This window comes from Ambystoma mexicanum, chromosome 2q (assembly GCF_040938575.1).
Source record: "Ambystoma mexicanum isolate Mex_15411 chromosome 2q, UKY_AmexF1_1, whole genome shotgun sequence".
Lineage (NCBI taxonomy): Eukaryota > Metazoa > Chordata > Amphibia > Caudata > Ambystomatidae > Ambystoma > Ambystoma mexicanum.
The window spans coordinates 1,426,683,116-1,426,696,127 of NC_090924.1; the positions used below are offsets into that span (position 1 = coordinate 1,426,683,116).

General features: G+C 43.8%; 1 protein-coding gene across 1 annotated transcript in view; it reads right to left on the minus strand.

Annotated features, from left to right (window-relative positions):
* Window positions 1-2,172: 2,172 nt before the first annotated feature.
* Window positions 2,173-13,012, minus strand: part of CETN2 (centrin 2) — a 145,997-nt gene continuing 135,157 nt past the window's right edge. Inside the window, exons 8-9 of the mRNA XM_069648943.1 lie at window positions 10,820-10,914; window positions 2,173-8,343 (exon numbers count right to left, since the gene is read on the minus strand). Coding sequence (XP_069505044.1) covers window positions 8,258-8,343; window positions 10,820-10,914 — 181 coding nt within the window. The 3' untranslated portion in view covers window positions 2,173-8,257. The remainder of the gene's footprint in view (window positions 8,344-10,819; window positions 10,915-13,012) is intronic.

Genomic DNA, 13,012 nt, shown 5'->3' on the forward strand with positions numbered 1-13,012 from the left:
TTTCTGTTTGATTTGTCCCCGCTCTTTGTCCCTCTCCTTTTGTTTAGACCCTCATAAACTGGCTCACGACTAGTTCCCATCTTTGTGCTATTGAACAGGTACCCTTTGGGTGAATGCCTCCATCACCTGTAAATACAAGTACAAATACAAAAGTTGGTGTGGGATTGACCAAAGTAAAATTATTAGAAGGGAAAGAAGAAAAGGAATAACGCTGGGCATCACACGCTCAACCCATTCACCCTCAAAACATGATATGTACTTTTCTATGCAACTTTTGCATGATTTCTGGTAGGTGCTCAAGTTGCCTCTCAAAGAGTTCATTTCAAAAGCAGCCGGGAGTCCACATCTTCAGTTCCGGTCTCCACGTTACACCTGAGCCTTCTTCCAGGTTGTCACCAGTTCACCTTTCACACTCATCACAGCCCCTGGTATATTTTCTGGAATTTGTCTATCTTTTCTGAAACCGGTGAGTTACCCAGCAGTACCCAATCTTTTCTCTAGTTAAAATTGGGACCCCATAACGAGATCCGTTGCCTTGCTCACCTCCAGTCGAGGAATCTCGGTCATGCGTTCCTTCACCGAACACGTCTGACTTTATTAACCTCGGAGGTTTACAGTTCCAAGGGGTGTCTTCTTCTAGCAACTCCTCTTGCACATTCTTTGGGTTGCACAATACCACCACTGACCTCTCTCCCATCCACCTCCATTGCATATCCTTCACCACCTAATATTTGCATACACTCTGGACTGTCCAATCCTATGATTGGCCGCTTCCAGTTTTGTCTCCCAATTTCTATCGCCCTCATCTAGCGCCCTATCTCTCTGTTCCAGCATCTGACTAGGCTTCCAGTTCAGACAATTGAGTGTATTAATAATGTGTGAGACAGGTATCAACAGCTTGAGGTCCACAATATCCAAGGGCTCACACCTTTCAAATGGCTAATGCCTTAACTCTTCCGGCAGGCTCTACATTTTCTATTGGCTGACGAATGATCATGAAGCAGATATTGAGGGTCACTTGTGTTCCTGTATCCCTGGGTTGCACAATAAGGGTGCATAGAAACACAGATAAGGATGGTCCGTCATCTGTTTGGGCAGTATTAGCCATTCCTTCATTCGATGAGAAATGTAGGTCAAACCTGTTGCTTGTCTATTGGTGAAGATTGGCGGAAGTGGAGACATTACACCCCACTTGAGTTCCACCCATGAGGGGACATTTGGGTCTGTTACTCTTTCCATATTCTGATCGTCTCAGGCAATGATGTCATGACCTTGAAGAATATTCCGTCACCACATGTAAACTTGCTATTAGTTTGTTGAGCCCCCCCCCCAGTAAACCTCCAGAAAACTGATCCAGAGTGTTCTCTTCTCAGATGTGGTGCCCATAGCTCTAGTTCCTGCTTTACCTGTGGGAATCAGATTCCCATCTCATTTGCCAATTCAGTCAGTGTTAAGGCAACCCCTTAAAAAAATAGCAAGAGCTTAGATTGCTGCCAGTTGAAGTTATACCGGAACAAGCTCCACACTGTATTTAATATTTCCAATATTTTTGGGATCATTCCATTTGACTGTGTTATGAACAACATGGTTAAAAATACATTAATGGTAGGGTGAGTATTGTGAAAAATGAAATGAACACCAATCCCATGTGCTCGTTATGTACTTAATAACACCCCTTTATCCACATATAAATGTGTTCCATAGAAACATCGATGGTCATGTGTCCGTTCCCAAATGCTCTTTGATTTTATGCAAAGCAGCCAGGAACCCTCATTGCTGCTATTTGTCCCCTTACCCTTTTTCATAGCAATATTCGGAAATAATACCCCAGAAGTGTACTAGGCTATCCATCTTAAAATGCTGCTATAAGAAAACAATGTATATGGTTATTCTAGGTTTTGATCATATTCTTTGATCAGCAAGTCAAGTAGATTTTGATAGCTGAAAAGCCCCCTGTGCGCATAGTTAAGATGGATGACCACAATGATGACATCACAGATGACACAACGGGTGACATCACTAATTGCATCAAACATGACATCACTTATGAGAACAGTAATTACATCAAATGTGTAATTATTGATGATATAAATTACAATATCTTTGTTCACCTATTTTGATACATAGTTTAATTCATTACACTTAACAATAATAGCAACATGACATGGAACAATACATTCATACAAAGGTTTTATATGATTACATGGAGAGTATTCATTTGTAGTACTTATCAACTTATATAATGTAAAATAAAAATGTATAATGTTATACAAATAGTTTGAATTTCATGTATTAGTAAGCAATTACTCAGTGAAAAACCTTTAGTGGACGTGATATCAAGGTGCTGCTTTAATGCCACAAAACCCCTTGAAATTTGACAGGCTCAAAGCTGTGCCACCTTAACTATGAGGCCCCTATTGTGTAGGATCTAAGCACATTGATGACATGAGAAATGGCATCACCGATGATATCACATATGACATCACTTATGCATCTTGAGTGACATCACTGATACAGCAGATGACACATGCAAGAAAGAGCGATGTAACATTTAAAAAGCATGTTTCTGCATATAAGGGTGGATTCAAGTGCAAAGCTTGCATTTATAAATACAGGACATTTACAACCATAGTATTCCTACACAGGGGAGTTACATCCGAGTCAAGAGATGGCAAAATACTGCTTTAATCTCAAGAAGTAAAGCAGGGTGAATATACACTCATCAACTCGACTCATGCAGTATCGTACTGTTTTTTCAATAATGCATAATTTATTTAATGCCAGATGCGTCATCTATGACATCACCCTATGTGGCAAACTTCAAAAACCTATTGAGGGGTGGGAATGGATTAGGGGATCATGTCTACATATAGAATGCAAGAGTGTTAGTCTCTCATCGGTGGTCTCTTTTCTGTGAGACACACCCCGAGCTACTTCTAATCACATGGTATAAAGCAATCGTCATAGCAAGAAATATGGCAGAGGACTAATATTTTGCAACATTATATGAAAAAGTGCAGGCTATTCTAATTGGTTGGCAACCCAAATCCAACCTTGGACATTCGGCTTGTTAGCAGCACGTACACGGGAATGAAACCCAGGTGGTTGGAGATACGTCAGCTCTGCCGTTGTTTCCCAATCAGGCCGTCCTCTTTCACCAGTAGGCTTCATGCCAGTGTCTTCTGTCTGAAGGTTGACCTTGCCAGTCTGCACAGTTGCGGCACCTCCGAGGGAGTGTAGGTACACTCCTTGTTTGTGAGCTCTTCATCACGTGTTGTAACACCAGGAATTTGTCCATATCGACGCTGCTTTTAACCTTATCTGATTCAACCTTTGCGCAGGTGCAGTTCTTCTTTTGTCCTTTAGGGACTTTAACATTTGATCCCATATTAACTTTATGTCTTTTAATCATCCAATATTTGGCATCAGTACATTTTTGTGTTCCTCCTAATATTTCGAAAATATGGCCTTTGGCATGGTCTACTCATAGACTATCTTCATACGTTTTCTTCATCTCTCTAAAATAGCATCCTTGGTTCAAAGCCAATGTACTCCCCTAATTCACAAAGAAAACAGCTTTCTGCATCGTCTCTCCATGTTTAAGATCCGGGGCTTCTGTTTTTGAGGTAACTGGTTTGATTGACATGAGCCATCGTCCATCTTGTTCTGATGGTAGTCTTAAACGTTGACGGTATCCCTCTCATAAGCAAGCTTCGATGTATTCGTTCTACCTTGCGTTTCAGCAGATTTACAGTTATTGACCAGTGGGTCAGTTCATTCTTCTTTTTATTTGCAAACTCTGCATCATGAAGTATATGAGTCTATTACTGCTTCAGTTACATCGTTACTCTTAGGTATTTTCATATCGTTTCAGCATAGAGTCATAGATCTTTTTTCAGACATTCTCTTGCCGTGATACGACTTTGTTTAACCTACATCCATATTGCGCATCATTTTATTCATGGCGGCTTTCTGACAACTCAGCAAGAAACATCCTTCTTGGCAAGTTTCCTCCACTGTTTCAATGTTAGGGTATCTTCTGAATGGCTGCCTGAGTGAATATCGTTTTTCGTACAGTCAATGTGGCATGGACATGTCGCATAAACTTGTGCATGGGTTCCCAATTATAGCTCCTCGTCTGTTACTCCAATAGGGTACGGGTCAGGGGCCATTGACTAGGGAGAATGCATCCACTTGCTCCTCTACATTCCCCCCTCTGGTCGCATTCTCGCCCAGACTCTTCGCCTCTTCTTCTGCAATTCCTGCTTCATCTTCTTCAATCATGTCATCATATTTTCTTTTCTTTGGAACACATATTTTTGTCACCCATCCGCACGGTGGCTGGGGTTGAGTGGGCGTTGAGGGGGTGTTAAGTAGGGACTAGGGAGAATGTGTCCACTTACTCCACTACACAGTGAATCCTTTAAAAGAGATCAGCAGATTAAGATCCCACTGCAGAGATCCACGTATTACAGGGGTGTTATCTCAGAAAAGGTCCAGTTGACCACCCATAGTTAAAATATTAGAACGATGAGAGGGGGGCAAAGCCTACTGCCATCCCCCAAAGGCAGGATTGGAAGCAGAGCCTTATACATTGTGAAATGCAGTTGATAGTCCTCAGGTTTCATTATGTTGTGTTTCGTGCCTTAAATAGCAATCTCTCGTTTGGTAGGGACAGGGCTGAGCCCGGTGGAGTATAGCCAATGCTTCATGGAAATCATTATATTGTTAATTGGAGCATGGCCCAAGTGTTGACTATGTGCCATGACTGTGTGTCATTCGGGTAACGTTGGAAACTTTCCCCCAGCGGGATCAGTAGTTCTTGAAAAGGTTTGACATCTATATTAATAAAAGTTAAAATGTGTGGGTTTGTGGCTTGGCCAAGCATTGTTCCTTATACAATTCCACACCGTTCCACCAATCTGCACCAAATTTTGCATAGTTACTTCTTAGCACCCTCCGGACATTACTGGCTACATGACATTTGGACACCCCACCCTGTTCCCCGGATTTCAGCAAGAGTTTAAATTTGTTTGTTGGTTTGAGGCTTGGCAAAGCATTGTTTCTTACACAATGTCACACCGTTTCAGCAATCTGCACCAGATCTGGCATAGTTACCTGTAAGGTCCCTCCGGACATTACTGGCTACATGAAATGTGGACACACCACCCCTTTTCCTGGATTTCAGCCCCTTCACACATGAGACGGTTGCCTGAAATTGGCGAAACATCAATGTGGTCGTAGAAAGGTCGGTCTCGGTATGAGGAACAAAACTCGAGATCCATATGGGAAAACCACATTTCAAGGCACTAAAATGCACAATTTCTGAGATATTGCCACCACAATGCATCGCAATGAACTGCACTACGCCAGGGTGAGGTGGGGAGAGTGCACAGAAGGTCCCAGTATGCTGCATCATGCCAATTCTCGCCTCCCTTCCACGTCTGCTCTGGAGTATGTCAGCCAGCCACACATGCCCATTCTCAGTGCAGTTTACTTCAGGGTGTAAAGCACATCAAGCGATAAGCGAATCGGAACAGCGACCTGCAGGATCATTGATTTTCAATCATTGATGTGAGTGGGCTAGAGATGCCTATTACAGTGAGGTAGGAACACTATTTCATTCAAATGGAAGCACAGAATTAGAGCACCACCAAAAAGGACACCTCCTCCAGAGAGGATATGAAAGCTAGCAGCTAGCTCAAGGGAAGCCCCAGGTGACGGAAGCCAATGGCCAAGGTCTTTCAATTCACTGACGTTTCTTTTCAAGGGACGTCCACATTTCAAAAGGTTTCTTTAGGTGGCTTCCAATAAGAAAACACATTTCACAAAAGGAAAGAGCACTTTATCAGGCAATACAAGACATATGACATTTTAAACAAAATGCATATGAAGAGGTTTCTGCCGATGTGAGAAAGAATGTATGCCTACATCTGATACATCTTATGCCAGTCTGTGGAAGTACATGTTCCTGCATCCAACCTACCTTATGCCAGGGGGCTACAGCGTGTATGCCTGCATACAATATATCTTATGCCAGTAGGTGACAGGCTGTTTACCTGCATCCAATATACTGTATGCCAGGAGGCTACAGGGTGTATGCCTGCATACAATATATCTTAAGCCAGTAGATGACAGGGTGTTTCCCAGCATTCGATATATCTTAAGCCAGTAGAGGGCACAGTGTATGGCTGCATACAATATATCTTATGCCAGTAGGTGACAGGCTGTTTACCTGCATCCAATATACTGTATGCCAGGAGGCTACAGGGTGTATGCCTGCATACAATATATCTTAAGCCAGTAGATGACAGGGTGTTTACCAGCATTCGATATATCTTAAGCCAGTAGAGGGCACAGTGTATGGCTGCATACAATACATCTTATGCCAGTAGGTGACAGGCTGTTTACCTGCATCCAATATACTGTATGCCAGGAGGCTACAGGGTGTATGCCTGCATACAATATATCTTAAGCCAGTAGATGACAGGGTGTTTACCAGCATTCGATATATCTTAAGCCAGTAGAGGGCACAGTGTATGGCTGCATACAATATATCTTATGCCAGTAGGTGACAGGCTGTTTACCTGCATCCAATATACTGTATGCCAGGAGGCTACAGGGCGTTTACCTCCATCCAATATATCTTATGCCAGTAGACAGTCTACATGGCTGCATACAATATACAATGTATTTTATGCCAATAGGTGACAGGATGTTTGGCTGCATAAAACATATCGTATGCCAGGAGGTGACAGGGTGTTTACCAGCATACAATATATCATATGACAGTAGATAAGTCTTTATCCGATATATAATAATTGATTTTTTATAACGTGCTTGCGCTTAACACCAAAGAGGTTTCTAGGTGCAGTGGGGGTTCGAACCTGTGTTGCTCTGCATCATCTTGCTTCCAGGACGAGCGCGTTGCTCCTAAGCTATCCTCCTGTTCGTGCTTAGAAACTAACCTATTATATCATATCAATGCCTTTCTGATGGATCTCATTTTAGTACGTGAGGGGGCGCATGGCTGCGTTTGATATATCCTGTACCATTGTGGATGCACGGACGGAATAGAAGTGCAGACCCACAACTCACAGCATGTGGCTCAGAAGGTGCGTACATTGGTGCCTAACGAACAGTGGAAGTTTAAGTCCACGACCTGCACGAGTTAAACGACCTGCACCGCGCCAGAGACTGCGCCCTTCAAATCCAGATATCCTTAAGAATGAAGGAACGTTGTTCAACATGGGGAAATTGGGAAGAGGCTTGCTTGTTACCAGTGGAGGACTTCCATTAGGAGATGAGAAGGGGAGAGGCGAGCTCTGTACCCCCAGAGAATCGGGCCGAGGAAATGTCCCCTTGACGCACATTCATTCCTGTTCCTCCAGGGCACCATGCCGTTTTTGAGCCTGCAAATGGCTGCAGCAGGGCTGTCAATAACTGCGTGGTATTCATTTCGCCATTGCCCACAGTGCACAAACACGTGTAAAAACCTGACGTAAAAGGTGAACGGTTTTTACACTCTTGGGCATTTACATTTTTTTGGGGGGGCAGGCGGAGCAGGGGCATTGAACCTTATTAGCATTTCCACCTATGCACCCCCCCATCAAAACAACATGCGTTAATGCCGAGCATTGTAAATGCCTTCCAGAAGTGTGTAAGCTGTGGAAGGCATTTACATTTTTACACTACAAAGCGCCAATAACGTTTTCCTGCTTAGCCAGGTTTCGTAGTGCAAATGGTGAACACTGCACACAAAAGCCCCTGGAGGGGAAAACACAGGCAGATAATGGGTGCAACATTGACTTTTTAGAAGATTATACCCCGTATGATCCCAATGATGACTGTCCAGGGGGCATTATCTAGAATTAATGACCTGGTGGAAGCAAAGGCCCAAGAAATATGGGACAGCTTGCCTAAAGAGCCCGCACTCAGGGGCTGCAATATTGATTACAGAATAAAGTGAACAGAAAATATGTTGAGGACATAATGATACTGATGTGTTATTTAAATAGAATTTTCACCAAAGCATTATGCATGGAACATTTTACATACAACTATAACCCAACCCAAATTACACACGCAATTTCCATCAGTTTCTATTCTCTGGCAATCTTTTTCCTGTAGACCATCGTGCCGTCCCGTCCAATTAAAATGTGATCCCACCACGTCTGGCTTATGGAATGCAATGGCAGCTGGCTGAGGTCCTGAAGTTATGCTGGCCACTCCAGCTTGACTTTCTGGCATCTCGCTGTCATGCCTTCGCGCACTTCACCAGTTCGAATATCTCCAAGATGTGCCAAGTGGGCACGCAGCCCTCCCTCACGATGTCTAGGATACCTGCGAGGAAGGAAGCACAGTGTCGTGAGATTGGTGGCCGAAGTGGGATCCTAACTCTCAGCGAGAAGGGACGGCGAAAGGGGGCATAGATCAAAGATGAGGATATTTTAGGAGGTCTTTGGTGGTCCAGGGCTTTCTCCATTACTCCCCTGACTGAGGAGGTGTCGATAGCTTCATACATTGTAAATCGAGATCAGGACTTGCAAACTCGGTTACCTGCAAAGTGTAGGGGAACCCTTTCTTTTTTTGTCATTGGCACTTAGAAGCTATGTCAACATATTAGAAATGGGAATGTCGACAGGCTGTGCTTGTCATGTGTCAAGTACAGGCTCAAATACCTCTATAATGCCCTCATATGCCTCGTACAGTCCCCATCTCGTAAGCTGTAATCGTAAGCATGCTTCTGACAACATATACCATATACAGCCGCAAACATCCCAAAATGACACTGTACAACATGTGCAAACACATGAATAAATACATGTGAAGGAAGTCATCCCGGGTCTCCTTGGGTGAGGTGTGAGTCACATGAGCGCCCTTTCCTCGCGTACAAACTGTAGCAGAACTCACTTTTTAAATCTGCTATTAAATCTTATTTCATAAATCAAAATCTTGTGATAAGATTTTTACATCTGAATTGTAAATTATTTTAGTAGCACAAGGGATTTGAATGTGTTGCATGTTGTAATTATTGTTCTTATTTTTTTTAAAGATTTACTACAAAAATGTAAAGTACTTACACTTGAATAAATAAAAGAATATTTTACCCCAGTAAGCCAGAGGAAGAAGCACATCTCTTATCCCACCGATCTGGGAATTAAATTGCCTGTGTGTGCATTTCATGAGTTGGCTTTTAGCATTTTAAATGTATCTATGTTTACAATGTTGCAGAGTGATTTGTAGTACCCCTCTGCCACCCCAGGATAGGAAATGTGGTGGGAGGAAAGCGAGGATTAGCAAAGTTCTAGGGCGCTGCCTGCAGATGTATGGACAGGTGATGTCCGGTCATTTGGTTTAGGGTCATTACAAAGAAGAGATTTGGCCGAAAGCAAATTGATCGAATTTTGTTTTGTTGACAGGTTGATTTTGCTGCATATATATGTGGGGGGAGCTCTGGTTCTCTCTAGGCTGGACTACTGCAACAGCATCTTTATTAATCTGCCTGCTACTACTCTTCACCCTCTGGAACACATCCAGAACAGGACTGCAAGACTTGTTTTTGGACCCAAGCCCAGGGATTGTAACTCTCCCACCCTGAAATCTCTTCATTGGCTCCCAGTGGCTGCAGGGAGTAAGTTCAAGACCCTCTGCATTGGCCGCAAGGCCTTCTGGGGCCTGGGTCCGCAATACCTTCAACTCTCCCTTCGCTAATACCTTCATACTCGAGCTCTTTGATCCTCCACTTCCAACTCCCTCAGGGTCAGTCGCTTCTCCAAGCAATGAGGTGGTGGTAGATCTCTTTCTTTGTCTGGGGCCTCCCTCTGGAACTGCCTCCCTGCCTCTCTGAAACATGAGGAGAACCATCTTCAGTTCTGGAAGCACTTCAAGACCTTCCTCTTTGCTTCTGCCTTCTCTCTTCCTCTCCCCTACTGATCTACCTCTTTTTGCACTGGGCTCCTGGCTACCCTATGAATTCGGGCCCAGTTCCCTGCCCACCCTGCAGCATTCCAGCACTACCTCGTGTCAATCCTTGCACTTGGGTCTGTATCTCCAGCCCTACAGTCCCTTTACCTGCACTTATTAGATAGCCGTTATCTGCGCTAAATTCTTGCACTTGCCACCTGCTGGCCGCACTATCTGTTGTTGTGTTTGATCACTTGTTCAGCACTTTCCACTCCTCCCCTCCCCCTTGCACTTCCCGCTTCCCTCTTCCCTGTACTTGCGCGTTCTCAATTTCACTGGGCCTAGGAAGATCGCTGTTTTGTCTTCCCTTGTACCCCTGCCTTGCCTCGTCGAGCTCTGAATCACTTGTGTATGGGCGCAATATAAATGAAATATCATATCATACCCATCCTGCGCGAGATGAGAACAGATCATTTTTTACAGCTGAAACAAGTGAACACTGTGTGCAGATATGTTCATCTTACCTTTCAGACAGCTGGGTTTGCAGAGAGAATAATAAACCATCTTAATGTGACAGGGTTTAGATAACACAGAGAATTTACAAGGGCCGTTTTACTCACAAAGATGTAAAGTTTTGTAAATGCCATCATCCTTGTTTTATACAACCGTATGCAGCTGCATAGTATGGGTACAAGAAAGACCTAGCCACTTAACCATTCGCCTGTAGGGGCTTCCATGGCCCTGTGTTCCTTACATGCTCAGAATGCATTCGATCAGGACAGATTTAATAGGGCGAGTGATAACAGGGAAATGTGTCCAGCTAACTGCTTAGCCAATGGTTGATCTCGAGGCGGATTTGGGTTTAGCAGAGGAAATAGATGCAGCAGAAAAAAAGAAAGGCACTGCGTCCCACCTTCGTCTATTCTTAAGCAGTTCACCACCGTGGAGTCTACCACTCCATTGGAATCCCCATCGCACAGCACCCCCTCCAACCTGTGACCAAAGTACCTGCAGGAATAAAAGGGGACAAAAAACAATTGTCTATTATATTTGCTAAAACATCAAGACATGCTTCCTGTTGTCATGCCACAGGGTAGTCAGTTGCAATATCTTATCAGGCGGCGCTAATAATTATTCGAATGCCACAAGGCTGCTCCGAAAATCTTGAGGCTTAATTGAGGGCAATTTAACCTCAATTATAGGTTTGAGTGTGAGCTCTGCCTTACCACACTATTCCAAAAATCCTCGATGTAAGCACAGATGTATAGTATACATTATATGGTTACTCTCCACAGTATTATTACATAAAGGAGAAGTCATTTACAATGAAGTGATAATTCTTTCAGTTTCTTCTTGCTCTTATCGACACACGTTTCGGTCCTTAGATCTTCTTCAGGGATTTGTATGGATTTCCTCTAACTTCCGTTCTCTTCCTCTTTTAAGCAATGTTTCATAATTTTTGTCTGTGTTTATATCCATTTATTCTTTCCACTCTTTTGATATGATATGTTAGGTTACCTTAATACCCAGAGGTTTCTAATCGCGCTCCTGTCGTCTTGCTTCCAAGGCGAGCACATTGCCCCTGAGCTATTCTCCCGAGACAATAGTCCAATGGTTGTTTACTTTAGTTTTAGATGCTTCTTTCTTCCTTTTTCTTATGGACATAAATCCTACTGCTTTCCAGCTGTCCGATATCCTTATATTTGCACGTCGCCTTTCAGCATCAAGTGCCTTACAAGATCCTATGTTATTTCATTGAGGAGAAATCATAGAATCCGATTTTGTGTATATTGTTTTATCTTATCCAATTTGGCCGCAAATTTAAGCGGAGGAGACCCCCCGCAGCCCACTCCCACCTACCCCACCTTAATTATTACCTCTACCCACCCCCACACATAAATTTGCTGCTAAATCAATTTGAAAAAATTAGAAAAATTCGAATTCGACAAATTCTCCTGCTTATACCCTGGCAAGACTTCTCCTGTATGTAATAATATTGAGGATAATTTAAATCTAATATATACTATGAATTGGTGCTATTTTGGGCTTACATTGAACATTTTTGTAATAGTTACGTGTAACAACATGTTCAGGCACTGGGGTTTGAAGCAAATACGGAAACAGAATAATTCCCACATGCTTTCAATCACTGCAAAACCTCCACAATCCAACATGAGGCAAACATCGACCACCTATGCCTAAACCACCCTGGACTTTGACTTCCGACATGTCCATCCAAAACACCCCTAGGAGATGGGCCTAAGCCATGACTGCCGCGACCACCCCAAAGAGAAAGGCTTAAGCTGTGTAGGTCCAGGCACTCTAAATAATGACGGGTGTCTGCGGTGGAGCTTTAGGGGGTTTCTGAGGTTTTCTAAGGGGTGAATGGTGGGGTGAATGCTGGTCTGGGTTCTGAGGGGTGACTGTGGTTGGCTTTCGAGTGGTGGGTGCTGGTAGGGTTCTGAGGTTTGAATGGTGGTGAAGTTTGGTGGGGTGAGGGTGGAAAGGGTTGGGTGCAGGTTGAATGGTGGCGTGCGCCTGAGGGGTGATTGGTGTGGCTTCTGATGGGGGGAATTCTGAGGGCTAAAGTGGTTTGCGATATGAGATGAGAGCATCAAATCTCTTGATTCTATCCTGGCAGTGATAATCATGATGGCCTCATTGAAAGACATGTCATATGATCTCCATATTAGGAGCGCTTTCACCACTCACCCATCAGAGACGGAGTGCTGCACATAGGGGACACACACAGGTAATGCATGGGGGTAGCAGAGGTTGCCGGGATGGGTAGTCAGAGTAGGTGAGTCAGGGAGCACTGGAGGGGAGAAGAGAAGGGGTTGAGGTAGTGATCAGCGTTTGGCAAAATATTGCTTGAAGGGATGGCTCTTGAAGCCCTACCTGAAGTGTAGGATGGAGGGGGCCAGATACACTAGTTACCCCTTACAAACCCGAGAGCCATCAAACCTCATAACACCACCCAGTCTATCCAAAGAACACCACCAATCAAACCTCTCACCCCTCAAAATGAGACTGTCAACATCAGAATCCAACTCCAGTAATAACCCCTTCAAAGCCTCTCCAATCATCCTTCAGAGACCCTCAACAA